General features: G+C 42.9%; 1 protein-coding gene across 11 annotated transcripts in view; it reads left to right on the top strand.

Annotated features, from left to right (window-relative positions):
• The window catches only part of KMT2C (lysine methyltransferase 2C), a 1516687-nt gene that overhangs the window by 338920 nt on the left and 1161356 nt on the right, over positions 1 to 16411 (top strand). For all 11 annotated transcript variants that reach the window (XM_069211124.1, XM_069211114.1, XM_069211120.1 and 8 more), the window contains exon 8: positions 3605 to 3776. In XM_069211124.1, coding sequence (XP_069067225.1) covers positions 3605 to 3776 — 172 coding nt within the window. The remainder of the gene's footprint in view (positions 1 to 3604; positions 3777 to 16411) is intronic.

The following is a 16411-nucleotide window of genomic DNA, read 5'->3' as shown; positions in this document are numbered from 1 at the left end:
TTCTTGGCAAACAGATTTCTAGGGACAGGGAGGACCCTTTAGGGGCCCTAGTTTGACACACCAGTTGTCAGTGTTATTTATTTCTCTGTGCTTCTGGCGTGGGAAGTCATGAAAAGAAACTGCGATATCATATCCGACACAGACCATGCCTATGACGGACGTGAAGTCGATCGACACCACCTACCGGCACTGTACTGCTCACGAAAAATCTTCTGGGTCCAGTCTGATGCCTGGGGAGAACTCAAAGGTAAGGAATCTGCAGCTGGATATAATCTCTACCAGATAAGTTGTTTCTGAAGATAAGTAGCTTGTTCAATAAATACTTAGAAATGCAATTATAAAAGCAGTTGTAGCATGTCAGAGAGGCTGTTGGGCAGGAAATTTGGATTCCCATAGACCTATTCATCTTAGACAAGGATCTATGCGTTGCTCCTTATTTTGTGAACAAGTTCTCAACGTAATTTTAGGTTTGGGACAAGATAATGTGTGGTGAATTTTGAGTTAAACTTTTAGAAAAGATATGGTGGCATGTCTCAAGTCTTCTTCTGGTTGGTAAAACTGCCAGGTATTACTTCCAAGTGCCTGACGAAGAATGTGCTACAAAGGCTTGCAGAGATTTTGGCAGAGTAAAACGTCCTGACCTAGATACAAGGAGCTTTCAAATGGGGAGGACATTATGTAATGGTAAACAAAAGAAAGTACATTGCACATTTATGAGCTTAACGTAATTGATTGTATACATTGCTTCAAATTATGATCTTACATTGTCACTTCGGGCGTTCACCATTTGATCTGTTGTATGTGCTAAGAAACACCTATTAAGGTCTGTTGTGACTCGTGTAGTGGTGATGCTGTTTGAATGCACCTGGAAAATTGAGCAGATGGCGTGTCCTTGCTGCAGTTGTGTATTAAACTTATTTACCAACTCAGTGTTACTGAAATCTGGCATATGCAGCTAGGAAATGATTACTTTGCCAGTTAAAAAAAAAAAAAAATCATACTGCCAGATGCATAAAATGTGTCTTAATATTAGTTAAGAATTTATTAGGGTTGAATGCGCAAAGCACTCTGTCTCTCTTCTCTCTCTACTGGCTTGTAACCACCCCCATCAGTTTGGTTGGTTCATGGTCTTGCCTTTTAAAATTCGCTTGACTTGATTAGTGAAAGGCATGCATACGTCATGCCTTTTTCGGTGTTTAGTCCTCCTCGAGTGCACCGGCTAACTATTGAAATCATACGAGGCTCCATGTTTTCCGTTTGGTTTCTGGACTACTTTTTCCATTTATTTCGTAGGCAGCGCGATCTCGCTGGGCATTATTAAAGCGCTTTGCATGACATGGACCCTTTTACATGGATAATTGCACTTTTGCCGGTTACATAGATAATTGCACTTTTGTCTATAGTTTTCGCTGCAAGCGAACTTCTGTTTCCTTTTCTGTGTCTCCTTCACGCTAATGGTGGCTCACATATGTAAAACTGTTACTTTTCATTTCCGGTTTATGTGGCAAGAAAAGTCTGGTTAGGAGTTTACACGCTAGTAGCTCTAACTCGAGCAAACGTGAGACCCATTGCGTTGCAAATGCTTGTTTTAAGTGCTAATGTTATAACCTGGCACAATTCAGAGACACCTTCGTTAAGGCACTGTTAGCAGGTGTTAAGAGAAATTTAGGGATATTTACACTGCTGATCCACTTAGGAGCAGTTGTAAGCAGATACATGAAAGAACCTCTGAGGATAACGAGAAGTACAGCCTCTATTGTGAAACTGATCAAACTTGATTTTATCATGATGTAACTCTAACCGAGGCTGTGGGCAATGCTCTGGAGTGCCTACTTGCAATACATATACTCATGGTTGACAGAATGAGCTGTGAAAAACCTAATGAATCTGGAGCGCTGCAAGTGATTGATATGTTTTTACTCTGGCAACTACTAATTAACAGAAATTGAATCTCCACCACTGTAGTAAAGGCTAGAGTACATTAGTGGCCTATTGTAAATCCGAATATGAAAAAGTGGGTGACTTTAGGAATTTTTCTGTTGCCTATAATTATGTTTAAAATGGATGGTCAGTAGGGAAGTTGGCTGGTTTCTTCTACTCTGTCGATTTAACCCTCTTGAATGTTGTAAAGTTTTTAGCCGTTATTTTAAACACACCAAATTGGATACTCGGATCATCACGTTTTTCTGTTGCCGTGCTCCATGAACTTAAGAAAAACATGGGTAATTCTTTTGTGAAAGAGGCACTTTCTCTACCATTACATCATAGTTTGCTTATCCACAACATACCCCAGGAAAGCTTGGTATCGAGACACAGTATATTTATGAAGTGGTCCTGCTTTTCTTCCTAAAATGATTTAACGGCATGAAGAGAAACTACCTTGACAACTGATGTAGAAAGAACAGCTTCATAGTGTCCAACATAAAGAGCTCACTTAAGTGGGAAAAGTTACTACATTTAGTAGTTGCTTTTATAATCTAGCGTTCAATGTCTTAAAGCTTGTGGTAAATGTTTTCAGATATATGTATCAAATGTGTATATTTTGTGTGTTTTGCGCATAATTGACTTTGTCAAAATGACTAAGAATTGAAGTAGTAATCTAAAAAAACAACTTCGTATATCTTTGTAACATCCTACGGCATACTTTGAGTGCCTCTGATTGCACTGAAAACATTATGTATGTTATCTTAATTTCCTAAAAATATCAAACCACTTGCTTAAATTTGTATTTGCAAACTTGGTTTAAAACAAAAACTGTGGTTTTGTTAGCAATGTTACCAAGTCTACACAGTGCATGCAGCCTTACATTTTGAGCAACTTAGTGGTGTGAAACTGGTTTACTTGCAAGTATAAGGTTCTCAATTTTGAAAACTCAGAGTTGAGACCTGTTCTTTATCTGGGGGGCATTGGTCTGCTTTTCTTAAGCTTCCATGACCAATATTGATTCCTTGATAACATTTGTAAAGTTTTAATTCAATGGTCATAAGTCTCCTAGATGTTAGCACTATGTATGGCACACAAAATCTTGTTTACACGAACAAACCATGGTTCACTATGATATAAAGCAAATCAGGCAGGCATTATCCCCGACCCCGGTCCTGACGTAGAATCTTTTCAGATGCATGTATATGAAGTCGCAAAGAAAGAGTGAATTGCATCCCCTTAAAAAAGAAATGATGATCAGTCACACAAAATGCAAAACATGTCTAATATTTTATGTACAATATCTTAATGTCACCAAGATAGAAGAAATGTTTTAACTTAAATAAATTAAGCTGGAGTGTAGTAGGCTGGCCTGCAGTAGGCATATTTGGGGAAAATGTATAAACAACAAACTTGTGATTTTGATGGGCATGTTGTCATTGGATTCCTCAGAACCAGTCCTGGATTTTACTACTTTGCTCATTCGTAACCAAAACAGATGACTCCACCTATTGTCCCAACCCCCCCGCAAGTTTTTAGTTGGTGACTGAGGTTACTGCTGCTGTTTCCATAAAAATTGTGCGACATTAAAGTGCAAATTATTGATGGCAGCTGAAAATCACTGTCTGTTAATGCATTTTTGTGTTATTGATGATTTTGGCACATGTGTAATCAATTTCAGCAAAGGAAGATGCAAACTGTGCAGTGTGCGACAGCTTTGGGGATCTCTCAGACCAGCTGTTTTGTACTACCTGTGGCCAGCATTACCACGGAATGTGCCTGGATGTTGCAGTAACACCTTTAAAACGAGCAGGCTGGCAGTGTCCAGACTGTAAAGTGTGCCAGAACTGCAAGTAAGTGAGCAAAAGGTGGTTTCTTTGTTTTGAGTGTCTTAAGTGGCATATGTTGCCTTTCTTTTAGCATTGTCATATTTATACATCATCCAAACGTTTCTACTAAAATGTGGACATGTGCACATCCTGCCACATGCACGTGACTACTGGGTGAGAGTCCTGTGCTCTTGATGTTTTGTGAATTTACTGGGTGAGGCTCTTAAATTAGTTTAGGATTAACTTGAGCATACGTTCAGCCTCCTTTGATTTGATTCTATCAAAGATAGAAGGGTGACAGATTTCTTTTGCGAAGGTGTCATCAGTTAAAATTTGTGAGCGGAGCAAGTAGAACATTCTTAGTCAAAGATTAAACCACTGTCCATCTCCCTGATCTCGAAACTATTACCTCATTTTCACCTACTTCTGGGTCTTTGCCTTTATAAAGTACTACATTTCTTCTGCTTTTGGAAGAGAAACGTGCTGCTCCAGAGGAATGTAGAACAGACAGAGAGAGGTGGTATGGCTTTTTATGAGGTACTGTACTTGCCTTTCCAGTGCATGGATATGCAACTTGCGGCATGGCACACAACATAGACAGACCAATGGGGAAGGTGAAAATCAAGGGACCCCTTGCAAAGTTAACCAAAAAGCCCAAGTTTCAGAAAGAAGTTTCATCTGTGGCTTTCTGAATGCTTCACGATTTGCTAGAGAGGGCCTCCTTTTTGTTAGGTGCTGGATTGTCTGTTTTGGCTTATGTTCTACTTTCTTGGCTATACACATCCGTCTAGTAAGGCAGCGATTGAATGCCTTTTGTAATATATATATATATGTTCGATGGCATGTGTAGCTGCAGATACACATGCTGTGCACATCCCGCCATCTGGTGTTGGGCTCGGAGTGTTACAAGTTGTTTTTCTTCGAAGAAGTCTTTTCGAGTCACGAGACCGAGGGACTCCTCCCATTTCGACTCCATTGCGCATGGGCGTCGACTCCATCTTAGATTGATTTTTTTCTGCCATCGGGTTCGGACGTGTTCCTTTTCGCTCCGTGTTTTGGGTCGGAAAGTTAGTTAGAATCTCGGAAAAAACGTCGGTATTGTTTGCGTTCGGTATCGGGTTAGTTACAACAGATCGACACCGAATTTAGAAGAGTTCCGGTGGCCCGTCGGGGTTTTTTGTTTCCCCCGTCGGGGCCTGGTCGGCCCGGCCACGTGTGAATTCAAGGCTGATGGAACGGACCCCGTTCCGCTTCTGTCCAAAATGCCATAACAAGTATTCGTATACGGATCAGCATCTGGTCTGTAACTTGTGCTTGTCCCCAGAGCACAAGAAAGATACTTGTGAGGCCTGTCGAGCGTTTCGGTCCAGAAAGACGTTAAGAGACTGAAGAGCCAGAAGACTGCAGATGGCGTCGACGCCGACAAAACAAGAGCGTTTCGAGGAAGAAGAGGAAGCTTTCTCTATCCACGAATCGGACTCGGAAGAGCTCGAGGCCGAAGAAACGCCGAAAACCGTGAGTAAGACGTCGAAACATAAGACTCACGAGAAGTCAACAAGAGCCCAGGGGACGCCACCGCCAACAGGCCATGGCTTAACCCAAAAAAGCGGTGACCGAGCCAAGGCACCGAAAAAGGGCACGCTGGTGTCGAAGTCATCCGACTCCGGTCGAGATACCGCCACTCAGAAATCTCGGACCCGAGACATCGGCTCTGAGAAATTTCGGCACTGTGACAGCGGCACCGAACAAATTCGGCACCGAGACACCACCACGCCGAACATTACAAAGGTTTCTTCGGAGCCTAAAAAGACCTCCGAAAAAGTTTCGGTTCCGAAACATCCAGCCTCGGAGCCGAGAACAGGTTCCTATACAGAGGAACAAGGATTAGCCTCACAATTGAAAAAACATAGATTTGGAGAGGAACTTCAAGCTGTAGAGCCAGACTATACTCAAAGGAGGCTCCACATTCATCAAGACACAGGGAAGATAACCACTCTTCCTCCAATTAAAACAAAAAGTAAACTTGCCTTTCACGAAAAGGACAAGGATCCACAGGCAAAGGTGGCAAAGAAAACAACTCCACCACCTTCTCCACCACCATCAGTGCACACATCACCAGTAGCAACTCCTCCACTGATGCACTCCCCGACTCATACTGCCATGAGTCAAGATGATCCCGATGCATGGGACCTTTACGATGCTCCAGTATCGGACAACAGCCCAGACTCGTACCCTACCAGGCCTCCCCTCCTGAGGACAGTACATCTTACACACAGGTGATCGCAAGGGCAGCTGCTTTCCATAACGTCACCTTGCATTCAGAACCAATTGAGGATGACTTCTTGTTTAACACGCTAACCTCCACTCATAGCCAGTACCAAAGACTACCTATGCTCCCAGGAATGCTAAAACATTCAAAACAAATCTTTCAGGATCCTGTTAAAGGCCGAGCCATAACTCCTCCAAGGGTGGAGAAAAAGTACAAGCCACCGCCAACAGATCCTGTTTATATTACAACGCAGTTAACTCCAGACTCAGTAGTTGTCGGGGCAGCTCGTAAGAGAGCAAACTCTCATACCTCGGGAGACGCACCACCTCTAGACAAAGAGAGTCGCAAATTTGATGCTGCGGGCAAAAGGGTTTCAGCACAAGCAGCAAACCAATGGCGCATTGCCAATTCACAAGTGCTTTTGGCAAGATATGACAGAGCTCACTGGGATGAGATGCAACATTTGATAGAACACTTACCCAAGGAGTTCCAAAAAAGAGCACAACAAGTGGTGGAAGAAGGACAAAGTATCTCTAATAATCAGATACGGTCTTCAATGGATGCAGCAGATACGGCTGCAAGGACAGTAAATACTGCAGTAACAATAAGAAGGCACGCATGGCTCCGCACGTCAGGTTTCAAGCCGGAAATTCAACAAGCGGTGCTAAATATGCCATTTAATGAACAGCAGTTGTTTGGGCCGGAAGTCGACACTGCTATTGAGAAACTCAAGAAAGACACTGATACGGCAAAAGCCATGGTCGCACTCTACTCCCCGCAGAGCAGAGGCACCTTTCGCAAAACACCTTTTAGGGGAGGGTTTAGAGGGCAACCTACAGAAACCACAACATCACAAACAAGGCCCACTTACCAAAGCCAATATCAGCGGGGAAGTTTTTGGTGGCAATATAGAGGGGGACAATTCCAAAGAAGTAGAGGAAAACTCCAAAGCCCCAAAAGTCCTCAAAATAAGCAGTGACTCACAAGTCACACATCCCCATCACATAACACCTGTGGGGGGAAGATTAAGCCAATTTTACAAACATTGGGAGGAGATAACAACAGATACTTGGGTACTAGCAATTATCCAGCATGGTTATTGCATAGAATTTCGCGAATTCCCTCCAACAGTCCCACCGAGAAAACACAGTATGTCGAAACAACATATAAATCTTCTAGGATTAGAAGTTCAAGCATTGCTCCAAAAAGAAGCAATAGAATTAGTACCAAAACAAGAACTAAACACAGGAGTTTACTCACTGTACTCACTGTACTTTCTGATACCCAAAAAAGACAAAACTCTAAGACCTATACTAGATCTCAGAATATTAAATACATACATCAAATCAGACCATTTTCACATGGTTACATTACAAGAAGTAATCCCACTGCTCAAACAACAAGACTACATGACAACACTGGATCTAAAGGATGCATATTTCCATATACCAATACATCCTTCACACAGGAAGTACCTAAGGTTTGTATTCCAAGGGATACATTACCAATTCAAAGTGTTGCCATTCGGAATAACAACTGCGCCAAGAGTTTTTACAAAATGTCTAGCAGTAGTAGCTGCACATATCAGAAGGCAGCAAATACATGTGTTCCCGTACCTAGACGATTGGTTAATCAAAACCAACACGCAAAAACAGTGTTCACAACACACAAATTATGTCATAGAAACCCTACACAAACTAGGTTTCCCAATCAATTACTCAAAGTCACACCTTCTGCCGTGTCAAACACAGCAATACCTAGGAGCAACAATCAACACAGTAAAAGGAATTACCACTCCAAGTCCACAAAGAGTCCAAACATTCCAAAATGTCATACAAGCCATGTATCCAAACCAAAAGATACAGGTCAAATTAGTAATGAAACTCCTAGGCATGATGTCCTCATGCATAGCCATTGTCCCAAACGCAAGGTTGCACATGCGGCCCTTACAACAGTGCCTAGCATCACAGTGGTCACAGGCACAGGGTCAACTTCTAGATCTGGTGTTGGTAGACCGCCAAACATACATCTCGCTTCAATGGTGGAACAGTATATATTTAAACCAAGGGCGGCCTTTTCAAGACCCAGTGCCACAATAAGTAATAACGACCGATGCATCCATGACAGGGTGGGGAGCACACCTCAATCAGCACAGCATCCAAGGATAATGGGACATTCAGCAAAAACTGTTTCATATAAACCACTTAGAACTTTTAGCGGTATTTCTAGCTCTGAAAGCATTTCAACCCATAATAACCCACAAATACACTCTTGTCAAAACAGACAACATGACAACAATGTATTACCTAAACAAACAGGGAGGAACACACTCGACACAGTTGTCTCCTAACACAGAAAATATGGCATTGGGCGATTCACAACCACATTCGCCTAATAGCACAATTTATTCCAGGGATTCAGAATCAGTTAGCAGACAATCTCTCTCGGGATCACCAACAGATCCACGAATGGGAAATTCACCCCCAAATATTGAACACTTACTTCAGAATGTGGGGAACGCCACAAATAGATCTATTTGCAACAAAAGAAAACTCAAAATGCCAAAACTTCGCATCCAGGTACCCACAACATTAGTCTAAGGGCAATGCACTATGGATGAACTGGTCAGGGATATTTGCGTACGCTTTTCCCCCTCTCCCACTTCTTCCATATCTAGTAAACAAGTTGAGTCAAAACAAACTCAAACTCATACTAATAGCACCAACATGGGCAAGGCAACCTTGGTACACAACACTACTAGACCTTTCAGTAGTACCTCATATCAAACTGCCAAACAGACCAGATCTGTTAACACAACACAAACAACAGATCAGACATCCAAATCCAGCATCGCTGAATCTAGCAATTTGGCTCCTGAAATCCTAGAATTCGGGCACTTAGACCTCACACAGGAATGTATGGAGGTCCTAAAACAGGCTAGAAAACCTACCACTAGACACTGTTATGCAAATAAGTGGAAAAGATTTGTTTATTACTGCCATAATAATCAAATTCAACCTTTACACGCATCTGCAAAAGAGATAGTAGGATACTTACTACATTTGCAGAAATCTAAACTAGCTTTCTCTTCCATTAAAATACATCTTACGGCAATTTCAGCTTACCTGCAAATTACGAACTCAACTTCATTATTTAGGATACCAGTCATAAAAGCGTTTATGGAAGGCCCAAAGAGAATTATACCACCACGAACACCACCAGTTCCTTCATGGAACCTCAACATTGTCTTAACACGACTCATGGGTCCACCTTTTGAGCCCATGCACTCTTGGAAATGCAATACTTAACGTGGAAAGTTGCATTTTTAATTGCCATCACATCTCTAAGAAGAGTGAGTGAAATTCAAGCATTTACCATTCAAGAACCATTTATTCAAATACACAAAAATAAAGTTGTTCTACGGACCAATCCTAAATTTTTACCAAAAGTGATCTCACCGTTCCACTTGAATCAAACGGTAGAATTACCAGTGTTCTTCCCACAGCCAGATTCTGTAGCTGAAAGAGCACTACATACATTAGACATCAAAAGAGCACTAATGTACTACATTGACAGAACAAAACTAATTCGAAAGACAAAACAACTATTTATCGCCTTTCAAAAACCTCATACAGGAAATCCAATTTCAAAACAAGGCATTGCTAGATGGATAGTTAAGTGCATTCAAACATGCTATCTTAAAGCTAAAAGAGAGCTGCCTATTACACCAAAGGCACACTCAACCAGAAAAAAAGGTGCTACCATGGCCTTTCTAGGAAATATTCCAATGAACGAAATATGTAAGGCAGCAACATGGTCTACGCCTCATACATTTACCAAGCACTACTGTGTAGATGTGTTAACTGCACAACAAGCAACAGTAGGTCAAGCTGTACTAAGAACATTATTTCAAACTACTTCAACTCCTACAGGCTGAACCACCGCTTTTGGGGAGATAACTGCTTATTAGTCTATGCACAGCATGTGTATCTGCAGCTACACATGCCATCGAACGGAAAATGTCACTTACCCAGTGTACATCTGTTCGTGGCATTAGTCGCTGCAGATTCACATGCGCCCACCCGCCTCCCCGGGAGCCTGTAGCCGTTCAGAAGTAGATCTTAAACATTTGTACATTTGTAAATATATTACTTTAAACTTCATTATGTACAGACGCATTCACTTCATTGCATGGGCACTATTACTAGCATACACAACTCCTACCTCACCCTCTGCGGGGAAAACAATCTAAGATGGAGTCGACGCCCATGCGCAATGGAGTCGAAATGGGAGGAGTCCCTTGGTCTCGTGACTCGAAAAGACTTCTTCGAAGAACAACAACTTGTAACACTCCGAGCCAACACCAGATGACGGGATGAGCACAGCATGTGAATCTGCAGCGACTAATGCCACGAACAGATGTACACTGGGTAAGTTACATTTTCCATATACACCAAGGAACGTGAGTAGCAATAGTTTTCTTTCTTTGCACTTAACTAAGCGTTGTGTATTTTTGTTAGCAGTAATGGCTATTTTTAAAACCATTATGAGCATGGAAACACTATAGGGCAGTTGTTCCAACATATGTGCTGCACTCGGTCTCCTTTCAACAAATGCATTCTTTTGCTAGAGTTTTCTGAGTCCACTTTAGCCCAAAATAGACAAACATCTCTTTTGATTTTGTTTAAAAACGTATAGTAATAACACTTATAAAGAAAATTAGACCTGGCTGAAGCTATAGCTTATTCGTCCTTTTTGTGTTTTGACTGGGAGTGTGGGAATATACAATTCCCTGTGGGTATCTACACCTTGCTTTTAAGGGCACAAATGCACCGAGTTGGCACACCAGTCAATCCTATCTGGATTCTTGAGGATTTCTTGTTTTTCAAAGCGTATGATGGTGTTAAGTACACCTTGGTGATGAGGTTCTCAATTCCAACATCCATGAAAAGGTCACTTGCACAGTGTAAGTTATAAATGTTCTTAACGTGGCTGGAATTTGAGTTTTATGAGCTAGTGGGATTTGTCACTACACATGTGGGGTAGTGTTTTATGTAAAGTATCATGGGAATTGAAGTATTGTATTACATTTGCTTTTTAGTATTGGTGTTGCTTTAGTGAAATCATGTTCGATGGCATGTGTGACTGTAGATACACATGCTTTCCATACTCCTGCCATCTAATGTTGGGTCTGGATGCGTGCAAGTTTTTCTTCGAAGAATCTTCTGGAGTCATAAGATAGTGACTTCTTCTCTTGGTGATGCTGCGTATGGGTATTGACTCAATTTTTAGATTGTTGTCTTTCCGCCATTGGGTTCACATATGTTCTTCTGTGCTCCGGTTTGAGATTGTTTTCGGGCTTTCTTTAAGTCACCGTTAACCTCTATACTCATCAGTATTGTTTTCATTCGCTTTCTACCTTTGAAAGCAGAAGAAAATAGTCAGCCGTCAGTTTGATGCTCTCCACTCACGCACTTTAGTCCTTGCCTGCTCCGGCCTTTCTTTCTCATCGGATTTAAAAGACAATGCACTGCTAATGGGATGGACTCCATTTCGGTTCTGTCCCAGCTGCCATGCAAAATACCCACACACTGACCTCTCATCAGGGTTGTTACCTGTGTCTGTCTCCCAACCATGAAGAGGAGAGCTGTGAGGTCTGTTCTTTTTGGTGGAGGAAAACAATGCAGGATCGTCAGGCACATTAGAAAGAAATGCAGTGCGAAGACCTGCGGGAGACACACGACCTCTTCAGTCAACATGATGTCTAACAGGAGGAAGAACCGCATGAGGCCTTGGCAACAGAAGTGAAGGCATTTTCAGTACTGAACTCTGAATCAGAATCTAAGGTCAGCATGCAGATACAAGATCTTCCTTTAGGACAGCATGCAGAGAGTACACATGCCCCTGTCCCGCCGACCAAAAGACATTCTGTACCGATTGAAAATACGGCTTCCTGGCCATCACTGGCCATGGTAGACACCGATCATTTGCTAAGAATGCCTCGGCCTTGGGCCCGGCACCAAAAGCCAAGCCAAAACCTCCTGCTGTCATAACAAGCCAATTACTCTCTGTGCTGAGCCGACCATCTGTCTTCTCAGCTCCCAGCACCCCAGCTCTGACCACTTCAGAGGCGAAACACCCACACCTTCCACTTCGGTTCCAGGACCAATCCTAGAGACCATAACGGAAAGGCTCGGTCTGAAGCAAAAGAAAGTTGACATTCAGCCCTCTACCGGTCGAATTGTAGCAAAGGCAGTGGGGTTGATGCCTACTCCATTGAAGCAACAATTTTCATTTGAGGCGGCCATTGGCGGCCATTTAGGAGGTGCCTGCACCTCCTAAAAAGAGGAAGGAAATTGCCACCAGTCCTATACAGCCTCCTTTGCCTGTGTCTCCTTCACCTCCACCACCCCCTTTACCTCCCTCACGACCCCCACCTCCTTCACAACATCACTCGCTCACTGATATAACTGATGTTACTCCACAGGACTCCCCACAGTCTTATGTCGGATCAAGAAGGGGGAGATAACCTAGATCAGCCATCTACAGATCCTTTGGACACTTACTACCTTAACCCCCTGGGAGATTCCGACCCAGACCTTTACCCAGCTAAACCATCGTCCTCAGGTGATGCCACATCATTCCAGGAACTCCTAGGTAGGGCAGCTGAACATCTTCAAGTTCCCTTACACAAAGACCCAATAAAGGATGATTTCCTATTGAGATGCTTTCTTCCACCAATAGGTCATACCAGTACCTGCCCATGTTAAAAGGGATGACCGGTCAGGCAGATTAAATCTTTCAAAATCCGGTACACGCCTGCATTATTACACCAAGGGTGGAAAAAAAATACATGGCAGCACCTTCAGATCCTCCTTACATTAAGGGTCACCTCACTCCAGACTCCCTTGTAGTATCTAATGTTCGCAGATGCTTCTCCACCAGATAAGGAGTCTAAACTTATTGATGCATCAGTTAAAAGGGTAGCAGTACAGGCAACCAACCATTGGCGAATTGCCAGCGCTCAAGGACTTTTGGGAAGATATGACAGCGCCCACTGGGATGAAATGGAGGTGCTCCTGCAACATTTCCCCGAAGTGTACAAGAAAAAAGGTCACCAAATAGTTCGAGGACAAATGTATCTACAACAACTCGATGAGATGTACTCTTGATGCAGCAGACACAGCTGCCAGGAGCATAAATACTGTTGTGTAGACCCGCAGGCTGGGCGTATCTGGTTTTAAGCTAGAAATACAGCAGACACTTTTAAATGCACCCTTTGACCAACAACATATCTTTGGCCCCCAGGTCGATCAAACCTTAGAAAAGTGAAAAAAGACACAGAAGTGGCCAAATCCATGGGGCATTTGAAGCCCCCATTCCTTGTGGCTCCTTTTTATGACTCGCATACAAACAGGGCACCAAACAACATTATCAGATGCCTGTACCTCCTATAGGCAACATCAATGCTCCTCTTCCCCACTTGGAAAACCATAACAGACCAGTGTGTGTTGGACATTATCCAACATGGCTGTGGTCTGGAGCTCATCAGAACATCTCCAAACATCCCACCTCACTGACATAAACTTTCTGTAGTACATTTAAAATGGCTAAATCAAGAAGTACAGTCTCCCCTTCACAGAGGGGCCATAGAGCAGGTCCCTCTGCATCAGAAAGGCACAGGAGCATACTCCCTATACTTTCTCATTCCCAAAAAAGACTGATCACTTCAGCCAATTTTAGCCCTCAGGTCACTAAATCGTTACACCAGAACACTTTCATATGGTAACTCTCCAGGATGTGATCCCTCTGCTACAGCAGGGCGACTTTATCTGCACATGGCTTAACTGGCGCTTACTTTCACATCCTAATCCATCCAACTGACCAGAAATACCTCCAGTTTGTTGTACAGGGAAAACATTACTAGTTCAAGATGCTCCCATTCAAGGCCACTACCACACCCGGTGTCTTTACCAGATGTCTGGCGGTAGTTGTGGCACATCTACTCAGAGTATTCATGTTTTCCCATACCTGGGTAACTGGCTTATCAGATCCAGTACGCTTTTACTGTGCCTGCTCCACCGAGACAATGCTTTACCCTCATCAGTTGGGGTTTACCATCAACATACAGAAATCACACCTTAAACCCTCACAGATACAGCTGTATTTATGGGCTATCTTCAACACTCAGCTATGGTTAGCCTTCCCAAACGTAATCAGGATCCAGAACATCACAACCCTGCTGCAACAGGTTCACCCTAATCAATGCATAACAGAATAGTTCAACACATTTTAGGCATGTTGGTGTCCTGCGTTGCTATAGTGCCACATGCACGATTACACATTTTCCTGCTGCAGGAATGTCTGTGAGTCAATGGTCTCAGTCACAGGGTCAGTTACAAGATCTGGTGTTGGTAGACAGCTGCACTTGTCACTGTGCAATGGGGGAACACACACAAGGATGGCCGCTTCTCACCCATGTTACCCAGATCATTCTAACAACAGACGTGTCCCTCACAGGATGGGATGCTTACCTGCAGCACCTTCCAATCTAGGGACTCTGTGACTCCGGACACCCCTTCCTACATGTCAACTACCTAGAGCTCCAAGCCATTCATTTGGCACTCAAAGCCTTATTAGTTCACCTGACAGGCAATGTTGTCTTAATTTGGACAGACAACGCAACAGCTATGTTTTATCTACAGAAACGGTGGAGGGAAGCACACTCTCTACAATTATCAAGCCTTTCTCTGAGGATTTGGCGTTCGGCAATACAACACCACATTCACCTGTTAGTGGAACACCTACCAGGGACAGACAACAAAGTCTATGAAGGGGAACCCCCCCAACCACCAAGTCCTCCTTCCATATTTTCACAGGTGGGGGTTTTCACACACAGATTTGTTCGCAACAGCAGACAATGCAAAATGTTAAAACTTTGCCTCCAGGCTCCCACACCCTCAAGCCAAAATATCCAAAGGCAATGTTCTGTGGTTGAACTTGTCAAGGATATTTCCCTGCACTTTTCCACTTCTCCCTGTTCTTCTGTTTGTGGTTCAGAAGCACAGACAGATGTCTCTCACCCTCATTCTTGTAGCTCCCACTTGGGCATGACAACCATGATTCACCACACTACTCTAGCTCTAGGGAGTGCCACACGAGAAGCTTCTTCCTCCACCCGGATCTTCTCACTCAGAACCATGATGAAGTCAGGCATTCAAATACAAAGGAACTCAACCTTGTGAATTGGCTCCTGAAGTATTTGAATTTGGATACTTGAAACTCCCCCCAGAATGCATGACCACTCTCAAGGAGGCACGTAAACCAACAACTGAAGCGCGTTATGCTGGTAAGTGGAAAGGATTTGTTTTCTACTGCTGTGACAAACATATTAATCCTTTCAATGCAACTGTTCAACATACTGTCTGTGTACTTCATTTGAAGACTTGTGGCCTAGCGTACACCTCACTACGTCTGCATCTTTCTGCAATAGCAGCCTACCTGCAAAACGGACAGCGCTTATTAGCATTCATGGAAGGCCTTAAAAGAGTAATTCCACCCAGATTGCCCCCTGCTTGAAATCTCAATATTGTAATTACCAGACTTATGGTGCCACTATTCAAACCATTGCATAACTGTCCTCTTCAATTCCTATCATGGAAAGTAGCGTTTTCAACAGCAGTTTCTTCCATAAGACATGTCAATAAGCTCTAGGCACTAACCTTAGAAGAACCTTTTTTTCCTAAAGCACAGAGATAAGGTAGTCCTTCGCATGAACCCAAAATTCCTTCCAAAGGTAGTTTCCGCTTTCAACCTAAACCAGTAAGTTTAATTACCAGTTTTCTTTTTGCAACCTGATTCCATTGCCGAAAGAACTCTGCACAGACTAGATGTAAAAAGAGCTTTAATGTACTATATTAACAGTACTAAAGAGTTCTGTAAAATCAAGCAACTCTGTTGCTTTTCCACCCCCTCACTCAGGGGAGGCCATAATCTAAATCAGGCATTTCAAGATGTATAATTAAATGCAGTCAGACTTGTTACGCCAAAGCTAAAAGAACTTTTCTACACCTCCTAGAGTACAGTCAGCTCATTAGATCGGAGCATCCATCGCTTTCCTGGGCAATATACCAAAAACTGAAATTTGTAAAGCAGCCACATGGTCAACTCCACACACTTTCAGTAAACATTACTGTGTGGATGTATTAGCATGCAAACAAGGAAATGTAGAGCAGGCAGTGCTTTGTACCCCTTTTCAAACAACTGCAGCACCCACAGGTTAGCCAGCGCTTTCTGGAGATCACTGCTTTACAGTCTATGCAGAGCATGTGCATCTATACCCACACATGCTATTGAAGAAATTTGTATTGATCCTATACGCATCTGTTCG

This window comes from Pleurodeles waltl, chromosome 10 (genome assembly GCF_031143425.1).
Source record: "Pleurodeles waltl isolate 20211129_DDA chromosome 10, aPleWal1.hap1.20221129, whole genome shotgun sequence".
NCBI lineage: Eukaryota > Metazoa > Chordata > Amphibia > Caudata > Salamandridae > Pleurodeles > Pleurodeles waltl.
Note: the sequence above shows the minus strand (reverse complement) of the source record. Positions and strands in the feature narration are given on the sequence as shown.